Genomic DNA, 24,493 nt, shown 5'->3' on the forward strand with positions numbered 1-24,493 from the left:
TGTGTGTGTGGGGGGGGGGGGGAGAATTTAACGCAAAAGCAATTTTAGGGAAAAATATGAAAAGCAAAGGTCCAAAAAGCAATGTAGGAGGAGAACCTGCTCTCTGAAATAGTGGCTTCTCATGCAATGACACAGATCGTACCAATGTTAAATCATGATCATGAGAACATTTCAATACGGTGACTGCATCAGAAACAGAGTATTTCATTGATAGAAAATCATTAGGACAATTGGGTCGGGGAGATACTGCTCTCTAGAATAGTTGGGATACAGTGAAGATTGCTGTTTTACTTCAGCAAGAACAGAGTGGATGTGACATTGTATTTGTTTGTTTCTGTCCTTGAGTCATCCTCACGCCCACTGTCATCACCACCATCTAGCTAATGACAATAAGCCTGTGAGATGGGCATTCTCATCATTTCACAACTGCGTATGAAAAAGACTCTAAAAGAGAATTTGCCCAAATTCTACATATTGTGTGTCATATATATATATATAGTTACCATAGTAATACGTGCAGGACTGAGATTCAAACACAGCCCTGGAGTACCTGACAGCTGTCTGCATTCTCTCCCAATCTGTGCAGAAATTTCACAGAAGCAGAACATTTCCCCACAGTGATCTAAGTTTTCCAGCCTCAACTATTAAAGAGATAAAAATTTCCATTTCTATTCATTCAAATCTGTTCAATCTATATTTACAAACAAAATCCTTATTCCTGTTGGCTACGTGGCTCTGTACATTCCAGGCCAGCTACAGGAAGGTGAACTCCTTGAAGGGGAATGTGTGGATGCTCGTTCTCTGTGCCCCACTGCCTGTCAGGGTGTCATGGACATCTGTGCTCAAAGTTAGGATGCATTCTAGTAAATACCACTGCACCAATATGAGTCTTTTAGATACACTTTTTGAGATGGAATCTCGCTCTGCCACCCAGGCTGGAGTGCAGTGGCGTGATCTTGGCTCACTGTAAACTTTGTCTCTGGGGTTTAAGCAATTCTCCTGCCTCAGCCTCCTGAGTAGCTGGGATTATAGGCGTGCGCTACAATGACCAGCTAATTTTTTTTTTTTTTTTTTTTTTTTGTATTTTTAGTAGAGACAGGGTTTCACCATGTTGGCCAGGCTGGTCCCGAACTTTTGACTTCAAGTGAATCGCCCCCCTCGACCTCCCAAAGTGCTGGGATTGCAGGCATGAGCCGTTGCGCCCGGACTCTTCAATACATTTTTAATCAATTGGCAGCCCTCATAATCAGAAAAGAGGATGTCCGTGTCATCTAGCATCCAAACTCCAGGTCCCTACCAACAACACTCTTAGGCAGACACCAGATGATACCTCAAAACCACCAGGAACCAACACCATAATGACGGGTTGAGAAAAAAAAAAAAAAACACTCTCATCATGGCTTAAGTGATGTCTAGTTGTCTTTGACATTTAATTTCAATTTTCATAGGAATTAATTATGGCTCTAACATTTACATTGATGATACTGACCACACGTTTATCTTACACAATGCTCATAATGTTAACCACTGAATGCAGGCAAACTACAGAAGTATGATGCTTTTATTTAGCATCTACGCTGCCATATGAGATCAATGTCTTTATGAAAGAAAAACAAACCACCATAAGAAAAATTAATTTTAAATTTTTTTCTCAGTGGCAGAATCACATAGCTGTTTTGATACAGATGTCCAGTAGGTCTAAAATACTGCTTTGGGAATTGTAAAGAGTCCATTACAGAAATACACAGAACAGAGGATAAATACAATCACATTAGTTTATCAGATGGTTACACTAAACATCCTTTGCCTTACTTTTCCTATAAGAAAAGATCACAGGATCAAATAAAAAATTCTACTAGCAGCATATGACTCTGGTTTGGGAGAAAAAACCCTAAAAGCAAAAGATAAAATCAATAACTTGGTACACTTGCAATGAAACGCTTTGTCTCTGCAGAAGTTTGCATGTTTGTGAATATTTCACATAAGGTAAGAAATGTATAATTTCAAAAAAGCTGAAGAAATTCAAAAACATATTCTTCACAAAAACAAACCATTGCTTTTCAATGCCTTTTTCCCTTGGAACATAAGCTGCTTTAAGAAAGATGGCGAAAGCGTTAACGGACAACATCTTGTTATTCATCTTAAATACTTGGACAGAAAACTGGCAAATTTGGTACATCGTTCAAGAAGTAAAATGTTACGGATTTTAAAAAACGAAGTTAAAACATGCACATTTTCTACCGCCAAATGGCAAAAACCTTAAATTTTCTTTAAATCTAAATAGGATCTTAGAGGAAAAGCCACTTCTAATCCATAACAGTTAACAGGAGTGACAAGCAAGTTAACAGAAACTACTAAGGAAAAACAAAGCCACCACTTAAACAATAAACGTTGTTAAAACCTAGAGTTGCATTCCAATTTTAAAAGAAAGTTCAACTATTTAAGTGGATAATGATGTTCAGACTAAAAGGATGTTACTGATGCAACACCAGGTATAAAGCACTGTGAATCAACATGCTCAGCAGCGTGTACTTCCAATCAATTCAAATTACACATGATCATATGAAGAATATCATTCACCAAGGACAGTCCCAAGGCATGTGAAAAACCTACATTAAAGATCTGGACAGGCAAAGCAGAGATACATTTTATTTCTTATAAAGAGTTACATTGAAACATGCCACTCACATTATAGCTACAATTACACTAGTCACGATTTTTAATCATATAGAATAAAGCTATAGCATGTGAAATTACAATATATTTATCTTCTTTAAAACCGTTTTTAAAGAATGGCAGATATGTCATTTATTAGAAGCCAAAACCAACAGAAAAATGTAACTGGTAAATGCAGCCAAAATGTATTTGTGGCTAATTAAATGCTGTGACAGATTTTTTTTGGTCCATGAGGCTATTAAAAAACAAAAGATTGGTAAGGGATTCCTATTTATCAATAGAAATGAAAGGTTCATGAAAAAAATTCAATACATATTAAAACATTTTAACAGCATGCTTTTTTTGCGGTTAAACACATGAAATATCTTAAATAATGGGTGTAAACAGGTTAAAAAAACTCAAATGAATTAAGATGCTTTGAGTGTCTCACAATTCTCCTTTGAAGGACGTCAGATTTTCTTTTAATATCAACTGAAATGCAATTATTATTTCTTCTATTAACATATACTAGGATTTGCTGCTTGGGATCAGCAAACTATGGCCCAAAGGCCAAATCTGCCCTGCTTCCTGTTTCTGTAAATAAAGTTTTATTGGAACACAGCCACACTCATTCGTTTACATATTATCTGTGGCTGTTCTTATGCTATAAAGGCAGAGGTGAGTAGTTTTTAAGATGGTATTTTAAGACCATATGATTCCTGAATTATTTACTATCTGATCCTTCACAGAAAAAGTCACCCCTTCCCTAGGGGGCTAAGACAGTATATGTTTCTTTACTTTCATTAACACTGTTTTCTCTTATTCTAATGCATGTATATAATCCATCTCTTTTTAATACCTCATTTTATTTGTTGGTGTATATACCTTGGAAGCTTAACATGTTAGCTGAATTACCATCTTTAATATATTTGGAACATAAGCATATGTTCAGCCAGAACCTGTTTGATTTCAGGTCACTTGGAAATTCTCCAGAAGTTAGATGATCATAAAACGGATGCACCATATACCAACAGAATGGTCAGAAAATGGTATATCTTATCTTGAATAAGGAAGTTGGATAGCAAAAAGAATAATGAAAACCAAATATACTACGTAAATACCATTGTAAATCAGAGGGAAAACAGCTCGAGAGTTTTCAAAACACACACACACACACACACACACACACACACACACTGTACACAGAGCCATCCTCCCACCTGCCACAAACAGCTATAACATAAGCAAAGTATATTTGTTTTATAAATATATTACTGTCTATATACATATAGATACATCCATAAAAGACATGTTAAATAATTATTTGTATAATCAATACTACTTTAAACTTTTTGTGTATTTCAAAAGTACACATTCTATTACAATTATCAAAATAATTCTTTTAAAATACCAAGAATAAAACCAGTGAAGAATTGCTTTCCATCCAAGTGGTTCTAAATCTTATCATTGGCCGTCCAGACCCCTGACTTGGTCGTCCACAACTCAAAGAAACATAGTTTAATTAGAGAAAAGTTAGTCATCAGAAGCACTCCCCCAACCCCTGTTTTTAATACCACATAACAAATACATATTTGTGTATATAGATATATATAAAATACTCTTCAGTTATATTACATATTCTCATAAATGAATTCTCATAAAAACATGAAGTTCAAGTTTCCACCAGTATCAAATATCTTATCCTGGTGGGCATTTCTTCCAAATGTGTAGGTCAATGACAAACTCTTATCAGGATATATAGAGCAATCATAAAAAAAAGACTGAAAACGTCTGTATCACATGCAAGAAAGGAGGAAATACTAAGGGCCAGTATTTGGCCAGTTGGGTACTATTCCCTCTGGACTAAGACACAGAGACAACAGACTGGTTAATTACTGTGTAAAAGTACAGTCAACTGTCAATTATTCAGGGGCAAAATACTCCAATCTGAATCCTTTTTTTCTCATCAGTTGACCATGTCTGGCAATTTCACTTATTAACACACCTCTCTGGTTATTTATTAGCAAGTCTGGTAAAAGATTTGGTTAGAAAAAAGTTTTGGCTAAAATGAAGGCTTGGGATCAGCGATGGATTGAATTTAATGGTGAACTCCTTTTACTTATTGCTTTAGATAAGTAAGAATTTGCTGTACTTAAAGTCTGCCAATTATCTCATTCTACAGCTCTGAAAGCAACATTGGTGCTTCAAAAAAAGGGGACAAATTGTCCTCTTCACATAAGAAAACTGCTATTTTTAAACTCATAACTAATTATACTGAAGGATTTAGTGTGGGTAGTTCAGAGCTATTCACTTCAGTATAGGTGACAGCTGGCTACACTGTTTTCCCACGATTTAAAATCCATGAGGCAATGACAAATAGTCAACTAATAACACAAGAAGGTCAAATTCAAAGTGTCACACATATCTCACCTAAGATCTCATTGAAATACATGTAGTAAAATTTGGCAGATGTTCAAATAATGAAAATGCTAAAATGTAGAAAATGGAAACAAAACAAATGTATAATTTAAAAGTGATTTCATACTAAAAAAAGTCTTAGAATATGAATAAAATAAAATATATTACACATTTATTATCCTATTTTTGGCACTGAGTTAGCCTCTACATTTAAACTTGCTTTACAGTGACTAACCAAATCAAGGAGAACAATTTCACATGTGAGTAGGGTTGCTCTCAGACAGACACCACTCAGAATGGGTTGTGTGGCCTCACCCATATTATTTCTGGGTACAGATGAGTGCCACTCATTTCAAACACAACAGCAATAATTGTGTAGAATACCACTTTCCTGAATTAAGTTTGCTGAACACGGTTCAGATTATTGGATATGTCAATATGCACAATGCCTTTTAGAAGCATTTACTGTATACCCAAATCCTACTTCATGCAACACACAGTGTCGCACAAGTAGTGAAAATGTTATCCTAGTCAAAGGTGCTTGGACATTATTTTCAGGCAGCATTTTACCTTTATTTTAAGCTCACACTAGGTAAGTTTTAGGAGAAAGAAAATGCCAATAAATTTATTTAATGTGTTTTAATATATTATATAAAACTAAAACAGACACTTTTATTTATCTAAATTGTTATTTTTATTTTCTAACCTATTCTAGACCTCAATTTTTACTTTAAAAATTTGTATTTAAATAAGGGATAAAATGTTGCCCAAAAGTCTAATCATAGTTACATACTTGTGTTTTAACTAGATCTACAAATCAAAATAGTTCTTATAGTTAAAAAGATACAATTTGTATCAACAGTAAAAGGTACTTTCTGGTTTTTCAGGGCTTTACTTCAAACTGTAGCATGTAGAATAATCACAATAACCAGGGCATCTAGGCAGACTACAGAGAAAGATCTGAACTCGTCTCTTACACGAAGTACAATTCAAAATCTGGAGGCAACAGTCAAGTGATATCAATCACACAACTGTCTGCTACTGACTGCAAAATCTATCTTCTAATCCACAGAAATGTATTCACTGCTAGCAAAACCCATGACTTTGAAACCAGAAATATCCCTTACTAATACTAGAACAGACTTTAGTCTGTATCTAAAACTACACTATATGTGGCAAGAATCTGGCCTTAATAATATAACAGGCCCCCCAAGAAAACTACCTTCAGGAAAATGGAAAATATACAATATCTTACAAAAATTTTAAATTACCATTTACAACTCCTCCATTACCATTTCTATAGTGCAGTATCAAGAAACGTTGCATATCCTCAACACAAAACCACCTCAGGCCAGCCTTGATAAATAGCAGGAAAGCTAAAGCGCATGTTAAATATAAAAGTTGCATTGTGAATAATTAGATTCATTAAAAACAGGCAAGTGCTGTGAAAGGGTTATTTTATCCAGTATTGTTGTGCCCCAAAACAAAAAAGACAGACATATTAAAAATACAAGTTAATGGAAATCTAGGAAATCAATTCCATTTCTACTGTCTAGAAGCACGTTGTAGCTGGATAACGAAGCTCTAACCTGTAACAGTTACGGCTTTTGCCTTATTCATTTAAAAAAAAAAAAAATGGAAACATTTTTTCCATTGATTGCATCTGCTTTCTTTTAAATCGACCATATTAAATTAACTAATTTCTTAACAGAAAAAAATCCAAACAAAAATAACACAATGAAAAGTGCCATATTGTAAATCATTCTAATATATATACTGTTACCCATTTCAACATAAAACTGGTAACTTACATTTTGTTTAAAATATAAAGTCAGTGCTGTAGTATATCTTTGTTTCTATAAATAATGATTATAGCACAAAGAAGCCCACTTTCCCCAAATAAAAATAACTTAAAAAGCTGTAAAAGAGTCTAATTAAGCTTGGCTTGAAAAAATAGTTTGCTAGGTCTTGTCAAATGTCCCACATTCTGAAGGTATTGTAATTGCTTGCAATTGATAGGCAAACACCAAGTTAATAAAACACAAAACAAGGATAAAAAGTGCTGCATATAAACCCCTGATGCACCAAAGATTAATATCAAAGATCACAGATACATCTATTAAATCAAACTGGAAAAATTTCCAGCCAAGGATATAGCTTTAAAAAGGAAATGTTAAAAAAAAGTTTAAATGTAAAGCAATCCCGTGTGATACTTCCACCATGTGGGGCTATACATACAGATTCCATGATACAGTATTTCACATAAATGGATACTATATAACCTCCTTGCTGAGAAGGAGATCACATGTGCTATTGTAGCAAACCTCCCTCAGCATTTGAGCTGAACAAAAAACTACTAAACACCACAAAGATGCATCATCTTTCAATAACCCAGCTGGGATTTCTCCACTAAAATGGCTGCAGCGAGCTGCTGGGCGTCTGTCATGTGGGGATTCCTTTTCATGACAATTCTCACAAGGTCAGGTGGGAAGATGTTGCACAAATTGATATAAATCTTTTCTCGGTTGTCTTGATACCTGGGGGGATCTTGCGGCATTCCACAGTACGGGATCCGCCAGGCTGGATCCTGCTGCTCAGGGAGGCTCTGGAAGGTGAACTGCTCATAACACGGCTGCGTGGAGTTATCGGGCAAGGAGTAAGTCTGCCGGTACCCATAGGCATCGATCCCATAACCTGGCCTCTCCCAGCTTCCCAGGCCTTCCTGGCGGGAATAAGGCTTTCTTTGTCTTGAAGGAGAACTGTCATAAAGTCGAGAGTCAGAGATGCTGTCTATTCTCGTGGCCACCAAGGACCTCCCTAGGTGTGGTGCCTTAGAGTGTGCTGAACTTGGAGGAGAGGGGTAGTCGCCAGGACAGCTGGACCGGGCGCCCACAGCGGGGTGCTGCAGGTGCAGAGCCAAGTGCGGAAGAGGAGGCTTGTGATGGAACTTTGGTTCTTCGTGACTGTAACTTTGCACTCTGGTTAAGGGGTCGTGGAAATTCTGCAGGAAGGGCTGAGAATTAAGGCGGCTGTGAGGGTGCATGTGTTGACACTTCAGATTCTCCTCTAGCTGTGGGTCGGGGGAGCTGACATAGGACCGGTCATTGTACCCCACATAGGAGTCACTGCTCCCACAGCTCATGCTCCCTTCACTGCTGCAGTCAGAAGCTACAGAACTTATTCTATAATCTGTGTCTAAGGAGAAACGCCTTTCAGGGCTTCGTGGGCCTGAGAGACTCAGATTTGAGTATGCATTCAGCATGGAATAATATCCAATGTCAACAGGCGAGTCACATTTTGGATACTGTTCATAAGGCATTGGCGTTCCATGATTTTTGGTTGCCATTATCATTGGAGGATATTGTCCCTGTGGTCTTTGATCCTGAGGTGGGAAATGAACTCCAGATGGAAGGCCATTGCTTAAAGATGTAGTGCTTTGGGGTTTTGCAGTAGAAGTAGCTGGGATGCTAACTAAGGAAGGTACGGACCTTGTTTCCAATTTGTTTTTGGTGGGAAGCTTTTCTTCTAGGTCTTGGTAGACTTGAGTCCTTATGCTTGGATCTGATTGCCTCTTTGGAGCACCTCGTTTGACATCAGAAGTGCTATCAGCCTTGGTGCTACAAGGAACACTGTTGCTTTTCACCAGTCCCCCTTCATTTGCAGTTTTGGCTGCCGTATTTCTGGACATGGCACGGAGTTCATCAGCCACTGACCGCTGCGGCTGACTGCCCCTTTCGGGATGGTAATATTTGCACTTGTGTCCATAGGTACACTTCTTTCCTAAGAAGAGTAAAATTAATTAGGCAAAGGAACATACCATCAGATCCTGAAAACTCAGTTTGGCTCTATGTTTCTAACTTGCAGAAGAGACAAAGACAGAACTGGGAGTTGTGCTGAGTGTTACCCTCTTCTTTACTCCTGAGAAACGTCACTTCTCAGTCTTCTCACTTTCTTACTATCAAGAGCAGTAGGAAGTTGGCCGAATGAGTAATAATCACCTCCATACTTTTTTTTTTTTTTTTCTGGAGACAGCATCTTGCCCTGTCACCCAGGTGGAGTGCAGTGGTGTGATCTCAGCTCACTGCAACCTCTGCCACCCAAATTCAAGCAATTCTTGTGCTTCAGCCACCTGAGTAGCTGGGATTACAGGCATGCGCCACCACGCCCAGTGAATTTTTATGTATTTTTAGTAGAGACCAGGTTTCACCATGTTAATCAGGTTGGTCTCAACTCCTGGCCTTATGTGATCCCGCCACCATGGCATTCCAAACTGTTTGGATTACAGGCGTGAGCCACTGCGCCCGGCCACCTCCAGAACTTTTGGCTAATACCTCTGTGTCCTCAACTGCTAACTGCCCCTTCTCTTCTAGTAGAACTTTATAATTAGGGAGAAAATTCTGTTTTGAAGAGCATAGTGTACTACTGTAGGCGATAGAACCATGCTCATTTGATTTGTTTCTAGATTTTAAAAACTCCCAAATTTTTCTTCACTTAAAAACTGACTTCATGTAGAATTAACAGTGTTTTTTGAGCCAATATATAAGGAAATGCATTTATATTGAATCCAAACAGGTAAAAATAATTATTTTTCATGGCTAAGACATTTTCTGAAATTTAACTGGAATCCAAAGAACCACATATTATGCCATCCAAAATTTTGTGTTTATTTTTATTAACAAAAGTTTAACAAAATATTGTGTTCTAAAGGCATATACTTAATATTCATAAAGAAAGTTACCATATGGACAAGGCTGCTTTTTGTGTTCAGGAACAATAGGTTTCTTCCTCAGAAAATTATCCAGACTGGGGCCATGTCTGCCAAGAGGGTCATCAGGGGGCATGAACCTGTCATGGAGATAGTAAAAAACGACACCTAAGTAGGAGGCTGATAATTTACTTCTGAAAAGAGTACAAAGATTTGTTCACTATAAGAATTTGTTTTTTGAAATTTTAACACAAGTGTTTTGATTCAACGTTTACAGAGTTAAAAAAAATCAGCACATGAAGTTCTCATTTCTTAATGAAAATTAAAACTGTTTCAAGCTGCAATTGTGTTTAATTCAAGTAAGTTTTGAGTTGAGCATGTCCTATTAATTCTTCCTTCCTCTCAGTCTTGGGATATTGTAAGGGTTTTAGGAAGTGATTCCAGTGACACTTTTGGAGAGTTTAATCAGCACAGACCTTGTGAAGTGGATTGCTGCAGGTGGGGCGAGGCGGAGCAGCTGAGAAGGGAGGGGGCTAGAACACAAGGGGAAGGTATGAACTTACCAAACCCTGGTTAGTTCCAGGCACTTGACACACTACGTCATGGCATCCTAACCACGATCCCATGAAGTATTTGCTCCACTTGACAGAATCGTAAACTTTTCTTTTTTTTTTTTTTTTTTTTTGAGACAGAGTTTCGCTCTTGTTACCCAAGCTGGAGTGCAATGGCACGATCTCGGCTCACCGCAACCTCCGCCTCCCGGGTTCAGGCAATTCTCCTGCCTCAGCCTCCTGAGTAGCTGGGATTACAGGCACGCGCCACCATGCCCAGCTAATTTTTTTGTAGTTTTAGTAGAGACGGGGTTTCACCATGTTGACCAGGATGGTCTCGATCTCTTGACCTCGTGATCCACCCGCCTCGGCCTCCCACAGTGCTGGGATTACAGGCTTGAGCCACTGCGCCTGGCCTAGAATCGTAAACTTTTCTAATTTAGGTTTAGGTAAATGAAGTGATTTTTATCCAGTCGCATGGCATAGTCAAGTTCAATTATATCTATTTCCGATCTATTCTCTTCCTCTATTTGAATTCACTTCTCAGCTGAGATAGAAAAAATGCTAAGGAACTAAACTTACTATTTTGGATGGACTAATAAAGAAGAGAAGAATTTATGACATTGAATAATGAAGTTATGCTTGAAGAATTCTGCTACTCATTATATCAGCATTTGAACTTAAACTCAAGTATTTACCTATAAAATGTGAATAATGGAAATAATGTATGAACACTCACAGAAGTGTAAACATGGCTGAGTAGTAACACTTAGCAAATACAGTGTTTATTATTACAAACAATATGGTAACATTACATGTTACAAAATAGAAGACAAAGTCACTCAATCCCACAATCTCAATACAATTACTCTCCATGTCTCTGCTGTGTCAGATTTAAGTCATTTTCAGTGTGCACATATCATTTTTACATGGCTTTAATCAAACACAGATTTCCTTTTGACACAGAGTTTCACTGTTTCGCTCAGGCTAGAGTGAAGTGGCATGATCTTGGCTCACTGCAACCTCCACTCCCCCAGGTTTATGCAACTCTCTTGCCTCAGTCTCCCAAGTAGCGAGGATTACAGGCGCCCACCACTATACCTGGCTAATGTTTTTTGTATTTTTAGTAGAGATGGGGTTCCACCATGTTGGCCAGGCTGGTGTCAAACTCCTGACCTCAGGTGATCCATCCACCTCAGCCTCTCAATGTGCTAGGATTATAGGCGTGAGCCACTGTGCCTGGCATAATTCTTCTTTTCATAATAACTCTGAAGAGCTGAATACTATTCCAGTAGGAGATGTATCATAATATTTTTGAGGCTTCTGTGAACCTGTATCAAATAATACATCAGTGCATCTTTAATAGCACAACATACATACAAAACTATTTTTGTGAATTAAATGAGAAATATATTTTTAGATTCAGCTTGCACTTTTGATTAGCAAGAGGTGAACTTTTTCTACATATTTATAAATATATTTACTTTTCATGAGATATGATTGTTGATGCCATTTGTTTATTTATCAACTTTTACTTTTTTTTTTTTTTTTTTGAGAAAGAGTCTTGCTCCATCATCCAGGCTCAAGTGCAGTGGCATGATCTCGGCTCATTGTTACCTGTGCCTCCTGGGTTCAAGCAATTGTCCTGCCTCAGCCTCCCAAATAGCTGGGATTACAGGCCTGCACTATCACACCAGGCAAATTTTTGTATTTTTAGTAGAGATGGGGTTTCACCATGTTGGCAAGGCTGGTCTTGAACTCCTGACCTCATGTGATCCACCGCACCTGGCCTATCAACTTTTAGATTCTGATCATGACCAGAGTCTTACATTAGTGTAAGAACTTTAAAAATTCATATACAGCCATGCAATGCATAACATCTTGGTCAACAATGGACTGCATATATAATGGTGGAGCTAAAAAGTTGCTGGTAACATAATAGCACAATGTATTTCTTATGTGTTTGTGATCATGCTGATGCTGGTACAACAAAGCTACTGTGCCCCTAGTTGTATAAAAGCATGTACTATTATGGACAGTGCATAATACTTGATAAACAATGATGTTACTGGCCATGTGTGGTGGCCCATGCCTGTAATCCCAGCACTTTGAGAGTTCAAGGCAGGCAGAGCCCAGCCTGGTCAACATGGTGAAACCTCATCTCTTCTAAACAAACAAAAATTAGCCAGGTGTGGTGGGGCATGCCTGTAATTCCAGCTACTCAGGAGGCTGAGGCATGAGAATTGCTTGAACCTGGGAGATGGAGGCTGCAGTGAGCCGAGATGGCACCACTGCACTCCAGCCTGGGCAACAGAGCAAGACTCCATCTTGAAAAACAAAAACAAAAACAAAACAAAAACCCAAGTATGTTACTGGTTTATGTAGTTACTATATCATACTTTTTGTTTCTATTTTAGAGTGTATTCCTTCTACGTCTAAGAAAACGTTAACTGTAAAACAGCTTCATGCAGCTCCTTCAGAAGTATTTCAAGAGGCACTGTTATCGTAGCAGACGACAGCTCCACGCATTGCATTGCCCCAGAAGACTTCCGGGGAACAATATGTGGAGGTGGAAGATAGTAATTTTGATGATCCTGACCCTGTGTAGGCCTAGGATAATGTGTTTGTGTCTTAGTTCTTAACAAAAAGTTTAAAAAGAAAGAAAAAAATAAAAATAGAAAAGTTTATAGAATAAGGATATAAAGAAAATATTTTTGTACAGTTGTACAATGCGTTTTAAGTGTTATTACAAAAGAGAAACATTTTAAATACTAAGAAGTTTATATATTAATAGTAAAAAAGTTATAAGCTAAGGTTAATATATTATTGAAAAAAAGTATTTTTTGATAAATTTGGTATAGCCTAAGTATATAGTGTTTATAAAATCTATGGTAGCTTATGGTAATGTCCCAGCCCTTTACATTCACTCACTGACCCACTCAGAGCAACTTCCCATCCTGCAAGCCCCATTCATGGTAAGTGCCCTACACAGATGTATCATTTAGAAATCTTTTATACCATATTTTATGGTATATATAACTTTTCAGTGTTTAGATATCTTTAGATACACAAACACATCTTACCATTGTATTACAATTGCCTACGGTATTCAGTACAGTAGCATGCTACACAGGTTGGTAGCCTGGGAGCAAAAGGCTGTATGTACCGCATCGCCTAGGTGTGTAGTAGGCTCTACCAGCTATGCTTGTGTAAGTACACTCTATGATGTTCACACCAATGATGAAATCGCCTGAGGATGAATTTCTCAAAGTATCCCTGTTGTTAATCCAAGCATGGCTTATTTAGTAAGCTGTCACTGCTCTACATTGATTTTAAGGCAATCCTTTGAGGGTGAAGATGAGAATCCCCCTATGCCAGTTTCCTCAGGTTCTTCAGACAGAGTCTTAGAAGGCTTCCTCTGCAGGGAAAGGCGGGCCTGCCACTCACACCTGGCCTCCTGCAGCAATGATTCTGCAGTTTTTCCGACTCCCACTGAGGAATGGTGGGGAGATCAGTTGTTAGAAACCTGTTTGAGGTCTCAACAGCGGCAAAAAGAGAATTCTGTAGCAGCTGCCAGGGTTAGTTATATTTTCACGGATGCAATATCACTGGCAAGTAAAAGGTTTTACTTACTTGTCATTGACAAATGAATACATTAATAATCGTTCATCTATGAACTTCTTCCATTCTGGTTTCTCATTAGCCAAATCCCTGTAGTTATCATTGGACACAATGATACCATCCGACTCAAAAGCCAGCTTCACGATGAACCTGTCATCGTAGCACACCACTCGCCTCCCCTGGACTCGCCGGGATGGCGTGAACACCAGGATTTTCTCCTTCTCTAATTTACGTAAAATTTCCTGATCTGCAAGAATAATAAGGGTAGGATTTCAAAAATTAAATACACATATAACACACACGGCAACTTTCATACAGTGTGAAATTTTATAACATGAGCTATATATATGTAATCCTTTAATTACGGATTATGATTTAATTTGTAGATACGGCGTAATTTCTAACTCTCAATAGTATTTTTCCTTCAGAAATTTTAATAATAAAGGCTTTAAAAATAATTGAAAAAAGATGAACAGTGTAAAATTGAAACATGATCGGGCAAATTCTGTCATTAGGTGAAGCTTTTGCTTAAGAGCTGGAGTCATCAGCATGACCACTATGGACACAGCTTCTTCCGCATTCCTACTTTAACGCCAGTCTAACAAAGCAGCTGTATGGGGTGTGGGGTTCAGGTGTGAGCAACACATTTTTTCCTCCCAAGTTTGTTTGCGTTTGTTTGTATTTGTAGTTATTTTCTTCTAACTAGTGGGAAAGTATGAAAGGAAGTAGAAATTGTCAAAGCAGCAAAGGGAAAAAGCTTTTTTTTTCTCTTTTTTTTTTGACGGAGTCTCACTCTGTCACCCAGGCTGAGGAGTGCAATGGTGTGATCTCAGCTCACTGCAACCTTCTCCTCCTGGGTTCAAGCAATTGTCCTGCCTCAGCTTCCCAAGTAGCTGGGATTACAAGTATGTAATTTTTGTATTTTTGTAGAGATGGGGTTTCACCATGTTGGCCAGGCTGGTCTTGAACTCCTGACCTCAGATGATCCACCTGCCTTGGCCTTCCAAAGTGCTGGGATTACAGGCATGAACCACCGTGCCCAGCTGAGGAAATATCTTTAAATGCAGAAAGCTCAAAAAGAGAGGAGGCAGTGAGGTCAGAAGTGGTGCTAGGCTATGATATGCTCCATGACCTTTCTGTGAAACATGGTAATGAATGCTAGCATTCTGGTGGGGAGCAGACTAAGTAAAAGATAAGAAGTGATTATCTGGAGAAAACATCTGTTGATTAGAAAAGGCCAGGTAGAGGGACGCTCATTTTGTCTGTGGTTGGCATACTCTTTTTTTTTCTTTTGGTGCCTAAATCTTGCCCTATCACCCAGTCTGGAGTGCAGTGGTGCAATCTCAGCTCACTGCAACCTCCACCTCCTGGGTTGAAGTGATTCTCGTGCCTCAGCCTCCTGAGTACCTGCAATTACAGGCACCTGTCACCATACCTGGCTAATTTTTGTATTTTCAGTAGAAACGGGGTTTCATCATGTTGGCCAGGCTGGTCTCCAACTCCTAACCTCAGGTGATCCACCTGCCTCAGCATCCCAAAGTGCTGAGATTACAGGCGTGAGCCACCGTGCCCAGCTGGTTGGCACACTCTTAGAGCATTTTGTAACTCTATTGACTTGTTTTGAGACTGAAAAAAGGGTACTGGAGTTCATATGTTGATCAATGATAAAAATTCTTTTCAACCATCCTTTCCTCCTACTTTTACTCCTCTGTCCCCCATTTTCCTACCATTGTAAATCCTGGCACAGAGTGCAGGCACAAACCTACAGATGTCATGATTTTTTTTAAAAAAAGCTCACTACTGGTCGGGCGCAGTGGCTCACACCTATAATCCCAGCACTTTGGGAAGCCGAGGCGGGTGGATCACGAGGTCAAGAGATCGAGACCATCCTGGTCAACATGGTGAAACCCCGTCTCTACTAAAAATACAAAAATTAGCTGAGCATGGTGGCACGCACCTGTAGTCCCAGCTACTCGGGAGGCTGAGGCAGGAGAATTGCTTGAATCCAAGAGGCGGAGTTTGCAGTGAGCCGCGATCGCGCCACTGCACTCCAGCCTGGGTAACAAGAGTGGAACTCTGTCTAAAAAAAAAAAAAAAAAAAAAGCTCACTACTTCTCAACTATAGAAATTGTCATATTATAGTTTTGTGTTACTTCCCTGATAAACATTTTGAGGGCAGGTGCCATGTATCATTGATCTTTGTATCCATCGGCACCCAGCCCATGAGGCACATCAGTAGATTTTTAATGAACATCTGTGGAATGAATAAATGAGCTACTTAAACCTATATACTCTGAAGGCTTTCAGTCCATTCATTGTCTTATGTTCATGAGTAATCTATGGTACTTTATCAATTGTGAGGATGTTTGCTCATCTATGTCATGTCTTGAGCCTCACCAAAATGAGTTGTAGATTAAGTTCCGTGGCCTAACAGTCATCATCTTGCTTAATCTGCATTTCTTCAATTGCTAAAGAGGTTGGAAGGATACTAATTAGGATGACACAAATAATTCTGACCTAAGTAAAATGGGTTCAATAAAACTGGTAAGTTAACTGAATTTCTAGTTCTTAGCACAGCACTTAGACATAGCTAGTGCTTGTTAAATATTTGATAAATGAATGGGAGACTGGCAAAAGTGCTGATCTGAATCTACGATGCTGACAGCTTAAAAATATTTTTTATCAAGTGTCTTTTTTGGTACAGTGAAAGAGTACTGGGCTACTCAGTTTTGGTTGAGGGTTTTAGTCAATAGAATTATTACCCTGGGGTTATAATACCTAAAAGCCTCTGACATTAGTTTGGCATTTTACAAAGCAATCTGCATATTGATGTGTTCCAGGGACCGGCATGCTGGTATTTTTAAAACTAAACTTAGCTACTCTTCACACAGTATACTATCATTTTCTCTTCTTGCTTTCGTATTTCTTTAATGTTCAAGAAGCTTTAAAGTCATTTACATGCTTAAATATTGCTTTTCTTTTTTTAGTTTACTTTACCCCTTCCCCTATTATCAAAATATTATAAGTTCCCTGTAGAAAATTAGAAAGGTAAGGACAAGTACTAAGAAGCAGGGAGAAACAAAGATCTCACAAAGTTGCAACTCAGAGGCAACTGCTGCTAACAGTTTGGTGTATTTCCTTCTCATCATTTTCTGTGCATTCTGTTCTTTCCATTATTAATATATGTCTATATATGTATGCCTGTCTGTGTACACACACAATAATAAAATCTGCCTTTTATGTAAAAGAACATAAAAATTCTACCTGAATATTCCAATGCATATCCTATGATTTTGATACAACCTAATATTGAACGATTCTTCCAATGAATGAACACTTTTATTTTTTTATTCTAAATAATAACATTACATGGGATATCTTTGGTCATAAATATTTGTCTATACTTCTGCTTAGTTTCTTGGAACTTATTCTTGGAAGGGGAACTAGTAGATCCAAGAGTATTAACATTTTAAGACCAACTACTTTCTTGACAGGTTGTAAAAATTTCCACCGCAGTCTATCAGTAACTGCTTCAGGGGACTGAGTGCTATCAGTTTTTAAATTTCTGCTAATTTTTTTTTTTTTTTTTTTTCTGAGATGGAGTCTTGCTCTGTTGCCCAGGCTGGAGTATGGTGGTACATCTCAGCTCACTGCAACCTCCACCTCCTGAGTTCAAGCAATTCTCGTGTCTCAGCCTCCCTAATAGCTGGGATTACAAGTGCCTGCCACCAGGCCCAGCTAATTTTTTGTGTTTTTAGTGAGAGGGGGTTTTGCCGTGTTGGCCAGGCTGGTCTTGAATTCTGACCTCAAGTGATCCATCTGCCTTGCCTCCCAAAGTGCTGGGACTACAGGTGTGAGCCACCGGGTCCAGCTGTCTCTGCTAATTTGTTGGGTAAACAATAACATTATTTAGATCTGTATTTATTTAATTACTAATGAGGTTGAACTTTTTTTCCTTCTTATTTGGTGCTTGTATTCTGGGAGTTGTCTATTCCTAGCGTTTTGCTGCTTATATACTAGAGAGAAGTTTTGTTTTTTTTAAAAATCAATCTGTAGGAGCTTTTTATATTAAGGACATGATTCTTTACTTTGTTGCATTTTTTTCCTTAGGCAACTGGTCAGTTATCATTTCGAAGAAAGTTTCTCAAAATGCTGGAGCTTTACTTTTGATGTAATTTAATCTTTCCTTTCCTTCATGATTTCTTCTAAAAGTTTTAAATTTAGAAAATTCTAGTGGTCTTTGATGGTTTGATTTTTGACAATTAAGTTTTCAACCACCTGGGATTTATTATTATATGGTATAAGATAAGGGTCTAAACAAGTATACTTTTTCCAAAGGGTTAGCCAATATTTGGTGCTACTGACTGAATGAAGAACTCTCTGCTTTACATTCATACACAGGCTAGGGTCTGAGTCCATGCTTTGGATTCCAACATTACTTGCCTATTCATTCTTGTGTTAATTTAACAATGATGTAGTAATTATACATAAAAATGAAGTCTTATTTTTTTCTTAGATGGGGTCTTACTGTGTCACCCAGTCTGGAGCGCAGTGGTGCAATCTCAACGTACTACAACTTCTACCTCCTGGGCTTAAGCAATTCTCCCACTTCAGCCTTCCAGGTAGCTGGGACCACAGTGCATGCCACCACACCTGGCTAATATTTTGTATTTTTGGTAAAAACAGGGTTTCATCATGTTGCCCAGGATGGTCTCAAACTACTGTGCTCAAGTGATCTGCCTGCCTCAGCCTCCCAATGTCCTGGGATTATAAGGATGAACCACCACACCCGGCCAAAAATTAAGTCTTAATTATCTCCTTTGGATATATGGTAGGTGGTCTCTTTATTTGTTTTTGATTTAAAATGTTTTACAGTTTTCTTTATACAGGTGCCCCAGTTTTTATCAATATTGGATGTGGAGAGAAGGACAAGAAAGGTTAGATGTTGATTGTGAATCACTGAAATTGAGCAAAACGTTCAACAACAATAATTAACAGTTACAGAAGACATCATTGCCTGAAACTCATACATTTTAAAACTACAAAAGAATGCAAAATACGTTTCTTTTGACTGGACTGAAGCACACTTTAGGGTCTTACATGTCTTTTTTGAACTGTTGTCATTAGAATCTGACTGCCACCTAGTCTAATGCCATAATAGCACATGAGAAAATTGGGGTCCAGAAGGGTTCACTGTGTGGCTCAAAGTCTTCATAGCTAGTGAGGCCAGATTTGGATTCAGGTCTTGTGACTCCTGGCATCTCTCTAAAGGTCAGAATTTTAAAAAATTTGAAGTCAGAGTTTCCACAAAAGAAAAAAAAAAACTGGCTTATGTAGCAACGATTAATGTTTTATTAACAAAATCAGATAGTTTTCAAAGTCAAAAACAGGACAGGGCGGTGTCTCACGCCTATAATCCCAGCACTTTGGGAGGCCGAGGTAGGCAGATAGGTTGAGGTCAGGAGTTTGAGACCAGCATGGCCAACATGGTGAAACCCTGTCTCTACTAAAAATACAAAAAGTAGCTGGGTGTGGTGGTGCATGCCTGTAATCCCAGCTAATCGGCAGGCTGAGGCACAAGGGTCCAGGAGGCAGAGACTTCAGTGAGTCAAGATTGCGCCACTGCACCCCATTCCTGGGTGATATCGCAAGACTTCCTCTTACATGAATGAGATGGATTAGGATACCTGACAGTGCCAGACACCTGCACGGGAATTACAGGAAAGCTAGGAACAAGCAACTGCCTGGAATATGCCTACCTGTAATGAGAGCATCAGGTCGGGATTGCTCTTTCCTCCAAGCAGGAACAAAAACTGTAATATCTTTGTGGCCTCTTTCCAAAAACCAATCCACTGCCAATTTTATTCCTCTGCAGGAAAATACTTCTTTGTTTCCATGGCTGAAAGATTATTACAGAACACTTAAAACACAATGAAATCTAAATTCAAGTAAATTAATTCAAGTTTGTAAACAGAAATGATTACATAATTACAACAGTAATAAGAAATGCCAGATTTAAAATGGGAGTTTATAGCTCAGAGACACATCAAGATAACTAGTTGAAAATCAAGATCTGTGAGAAAAAAAATTGGAATAATTATTTTCCAGAGAAGAAAGAAAATGAGTTTTCAAAGGTAAAGTTATAAAGGTTAACTAGTCAGAAAGACACAAGCTGTTTTTGATCAGAATAAAGAAAACAGAAAGGGCTCCCTTCAACCACATCAAGAATTTCAGTCAAATGTCAAGAACTCATACAGAAAAAAAATCTATAAAATCAGTAGGACTGAATACTTATGAGTTTCTAAAAACTTTTCTTTCTCAAGAGTTCTTAGTGTATATTTCAATACTCAATGACTGAATCACGTACACACTTTATTAGGTGACCAATGTAAAACAACATACTACACACTCACTGAAAGGAAAAACATGTTCAAAATGCTTAATCTCATAGAAGAAACACTTTGCGTATACCGTAGTGAAAAGATACCTAGTTTCTGTTCAACTATATTGTGTTGGACAAGGATTAATAATGACAAAAGGGCATTCAAAATTGGATTAGCAGCCTTAGTGTCAAAAAGAAAATGCACAACTAAGTGTAGTCATTCAGTAAGTATTTAGCACCAGGTCCTGCTTGTACACTTTAACCTAATAATTGAAAAATAATACTTATTCCAATGTTTTTGAAGAAAAAGGCCCTGCTTTGAATGCAATAATTATGTTCTTTCATAGTGTGAAGGCTCCATTTGTTATCTATAATGGAGGTTTTTTTTTTTCTTCTTAGGACTAAAGAGGGCTGAATGAAATAATGTAGGTAAATGCTTTATGAACTTTTAGCATAAACTAAACATTAGGCATATTTTGTTCTAGGGTTCCCTGGGAAACATTAGAACCAACTAACATACAGCTAATCATTTTTAGTACAAAAAAGAAGTAGAATAACTTGCTTTGTGGATGTTGAAGGCTCCAAATACAAAGAGAGACAATACATTGTTCCACAGTTCTGTCCTAATGGTCCAGGCCATGATTAGACAGGAAATCAGATGCACTGGAAGTTTCAGAGAATGGGATAAGGAAAGGGAAATTTTGAGGTCCTTTTCTAGGTAAGAAGGGTTACCTGATAGCCCGGTGAATGCCGCAGCAAAAGGTACAAATTGATGTTAGGTTTCATGGAAAATACTGAAATTTAAATCAGTCTTCTGAAAAGCTGTAGAAAATGATATCTCTAGAGAGAACACATGTACCAAGTATTCCTAGATGCAAAAAGTCAGACAACTAAAACCTTACTACATTTTCACTTTGCATTAATGCTTTGAAATCTATTGCCCTGTGTGAGTGGGGAATCAGGACCGATCTGCTTCAAGGCAGCCTGCCGGCCCACCTTGTGGCTCTGACAGCAGCTTCTGCTCTGACCTGGCGTTACCTGGTTTCTGTTCTGTGGTTACCAGTGTATGCTCCTTTTAATAAAAATGGATGTATTCTGGCGTGGGCAGGATCTGGGATTTGACCACAGATGAACAGTGAAGGAAAACCTTGATAGGGTGTTAAGAATCCTGGTTGTTTAAAGGGAATAAATTTGCCTACCCTGTTCCTGAACTGTTAGCCCGTGTGTAAGGTGATTCGTGTTGGCCAGAGTGTGGGCTGGAGTTCCTGCACCCTGCTACACAGTGCCACTGTCTGACTTTTCCTAATAAAGAAATAAAATGTGAAAAAAAAAAAAAAAAAAAAAAAAAAAGAAATCTATTGCATTATGTCTATGGCCACACCACCCTAAATGAACCAGATCTTGTCTGAAATCTACGGTATTAAGCTTTGCTAGTAAACTAATGATACCTGGTTTACCTACAGTTGAACATTTAATTGCTTCTGGCCCTAATGACAGGGCTGCATAAACATTTCTTCCTGGTAATATCGTTTGGTAAGGATAAGTGTCACATCTACTCACTTTAGAAATAGAACAGTCTATCTAATTAATTAAATAATTTACTTTCGTAAGATGTGTGCAAACAGCAAACCATTGACAATTATGGGATAAAGTTTCTGTAGATGTTAAAACAGGATACTGTACTATGCAATTCTGGTAATAAAGTTTGTTTTCTTTATCCTCACTGCCCACAAAGACTCACAGGGAAGAAACAAGAATGAGGATGAAAAGTGGCTCATCGTTAAAGGTAAATGTCTCCATCTTGTTGAGAAAAACATAATCTTCCATGCGTTTAAGAAACTGTAGTCAAGTTTTCTGTTATTTGCAGCGAGGCATACTATGAACCAAAAGAAAACTGGCATAGCTCTATGAATACCAGAAAAAGAATATATTTTAAGGTAAAAACCATTATTAGGAGCAGAAAAGTTACTATGTAATAGTAAAAAGGGAACAATTAATAGGACGCTATAGTCATTCTAAACTCAGTCTCCATATTGGTAACGCAAAAGATCACAGTATTACTAGAAGAAATAAAAAAATCCACAATCATACTAATTGACCAAAGAAGCAGAAAACATTTAATAAGGAAACAGATGATTGGAATAATCAATTACAAGCTTGATCTAATGGACATACACAAATTCTGCACAAAACTAAGGAGAAAAAAAATGTTTAAAAAAACCATATGGAAACTCATATACAATACATGGTTTTACCACAATATGTTATTGCATTGCAGATATAATGTCCTTGTTAAAAAATTAGTGTTGCTATAGTAGCAAAACCAATTTACAATTTTAATTTGCAAAGATCCCATTCGTAATGTAATAAAAGCCATCCAAATCTTTAAAAAAAGAAAAAACAAAGACATGCAAGAGCTTTATAGATAAAATGAAAATTGAAAACCTATATTAAAGGGCATAAAGGAAGACCTAAATAAAAGAACAACATACTATTTTTATGGTCAGTAAGAATTAAGAAAGATGGCAAATATTTTCAAATTTATCTGTATGTTGCAATTCCAATGAAATTCTCCAAAGGTTTTTTTCACAAAACTTGAGAACCTAATCTTAAAATTAATATGGAAAAATAAAAGGCCAACAATAAGGTGCGTTATAAATCAATGAGGGGAAGATGAACTACTTAGCAAATGGTACCAGGACAACTGGTTATTCTTATGGTAAAAATGAAACTGCATTTCAATCTCACACCATATACAAAAAATGAATTGTTGATAGATCAAATATTTAAATATAAAAATTATAAGACTTTTAGAAGAAGTTATCAGAGACATTCACATCAGGCTAAGAAAATACTTCTTAAACAAGACATAGAAACACATGCTATTAAGGAAAATAGATATATTAGAGCACATAGAAGTTCTTTACACAAAAGACTCCATAATTAAATAACAGGTCATAGCTTTGGAGAAGAGAGTTGCAACATATAAAACCAATCAAAAGGTTAGGACTCAGAATATAAAGTACTTATATATTAAAAGAGGTAGCCAGTTGTTTCTTAATGCAAAATATATGAACAATCAATTCACAGAAGAGGAAACCCAAATGACCAATGAACATAGGAAAAGATGTTCAATAGTAAAGAAATGCAAATTAAAGCCAAAATGAGACACTATTTCACACCCATCAGATTGGTAAAAATAAAGTCTGCAAACACCAGATGTTGCCAAGAATGTGTGAAAGTAGGAACTCATACATCACAGGTGGGAGTGCAAATTGGCATAACTATTTGGGAGAGCAATTTGGCAATACTTCTATAAAGTTGAAGGCGTGCTTTCTCTAAAACACAGTAGCTCTGCATCCAGGTACAGTAGAACCCCACAGGAACTCGAAATTAGATTCAATATAATTGGTAACTGCCTTTCATCCTCCTTCCAGCCTTAGATGGCACTTGGGGGCAAGCTACTGTTCTTATCTTTTACACGAGGCGGGAAAGGCAGGTAAGTGGGAATGAGCAGGGTGGATCCCTAAGTTATCAGGACTTTCCTAGCCAATATACCGCTGATCAGCCTCCAAAATGAATGCTAACCAAGAAATCCCTAGAATGGCTGCTGTTGTCTTGGAAGTCCGGGTCAGGCAGCAATATCCAGAATCATTCATAGTATAATAATTTAAGCCTGAGCAGACAGTCACCTGGTGGTTCAAACCTGCAGATGAGACTTGTCACACTAGGAGAGGTTTTGGGAGACCAAACTTAATCTAACCTTGAAGGGTGTGACTCATCCTATGTGCTAGATACAATATAAGGGATAACTGGAGGAGGTACTGATAAAGAATTACAAAATCAGAGTGAGCCAGAGAAAGTATTATGAAAAACAGGATGTCAGAGTAAGTGCCATGTAGTTACTGATGCAAATGAACTATCTGTTGACTGTTTACTAAAAAAGGACCGTAGCTTTAATTCCATATACACAGAGAACATTCACCATAGCTCTATAGCCACTTACGGGCTAGCTGCATGGATGCAGGGTTTTTCTGCTCATTAACAAAATCAGTTAATTCTGTATTTATGAATTAGCATATTCTTTGGGCCTTGATTACTTTTTTATCACAACAATTTGGCAGTAAGGATGACTGTTATACTTCAAGTGAGTCCTTTTGC

At 37.8% G+C, this 24,493-nt stretch overlaps 1 protein-coding gene across 6 annotated transcripts in view; it reads right to left on the minus strand.

Moving 5' to 3' along the window:
- Positions 1-1,406: 1,406 nt before the first annotated feature.
- ZC3H12C (zinc finger CCCH-type containing 12C) overlaps positions 1,407-24,493 on the minus strand; it is an 84,078-nt gene continuing 60,991 nt past the window's right edge. For all 6 annotated transcript variants that reach the window (XM_032285652.1, XM_032285647.1, XM_032285649.1 and 3 more), the window contains exons 3-6: positions 19,710-19,849; positions 13,963-14,197; positions 9,812-9,918; positions 1,407-8,853 (exon numbers count right to left, since the gene is read on the minus strand). In XM_032285652.1, coding sequence (XP_032141543.1) covers positions 7,457-8,853; positions 9,812-9,918; positions 13,963-14,197; positions 19,710-19,849 — 1,879 coding nt within the window. In that variant the 3' untranslated portion in view covers positions 1,407-7,456. The remainder of the gene's footprint in view (positions 8,854-9,811; positions 9,919-13,962; positions 14,198-19,709; positions 19,850-24,493) is intronic.

This window comes from Sapajus apella, unplaced genomic scaffold (assembly GCF_009761245.1).
Source record: "Sapajus apella isolate SASKATOON/1434 unplaced genomic scaffold, GSC_monkey_1.0 scaffold16, whole genome shotgun sequence".
Classification (NCBI taxonomy): Eukaryota; Metazoa; Chordata; class Mammalia; order Primates; family Cebidae; genus Sapajus; species Sapajus apella.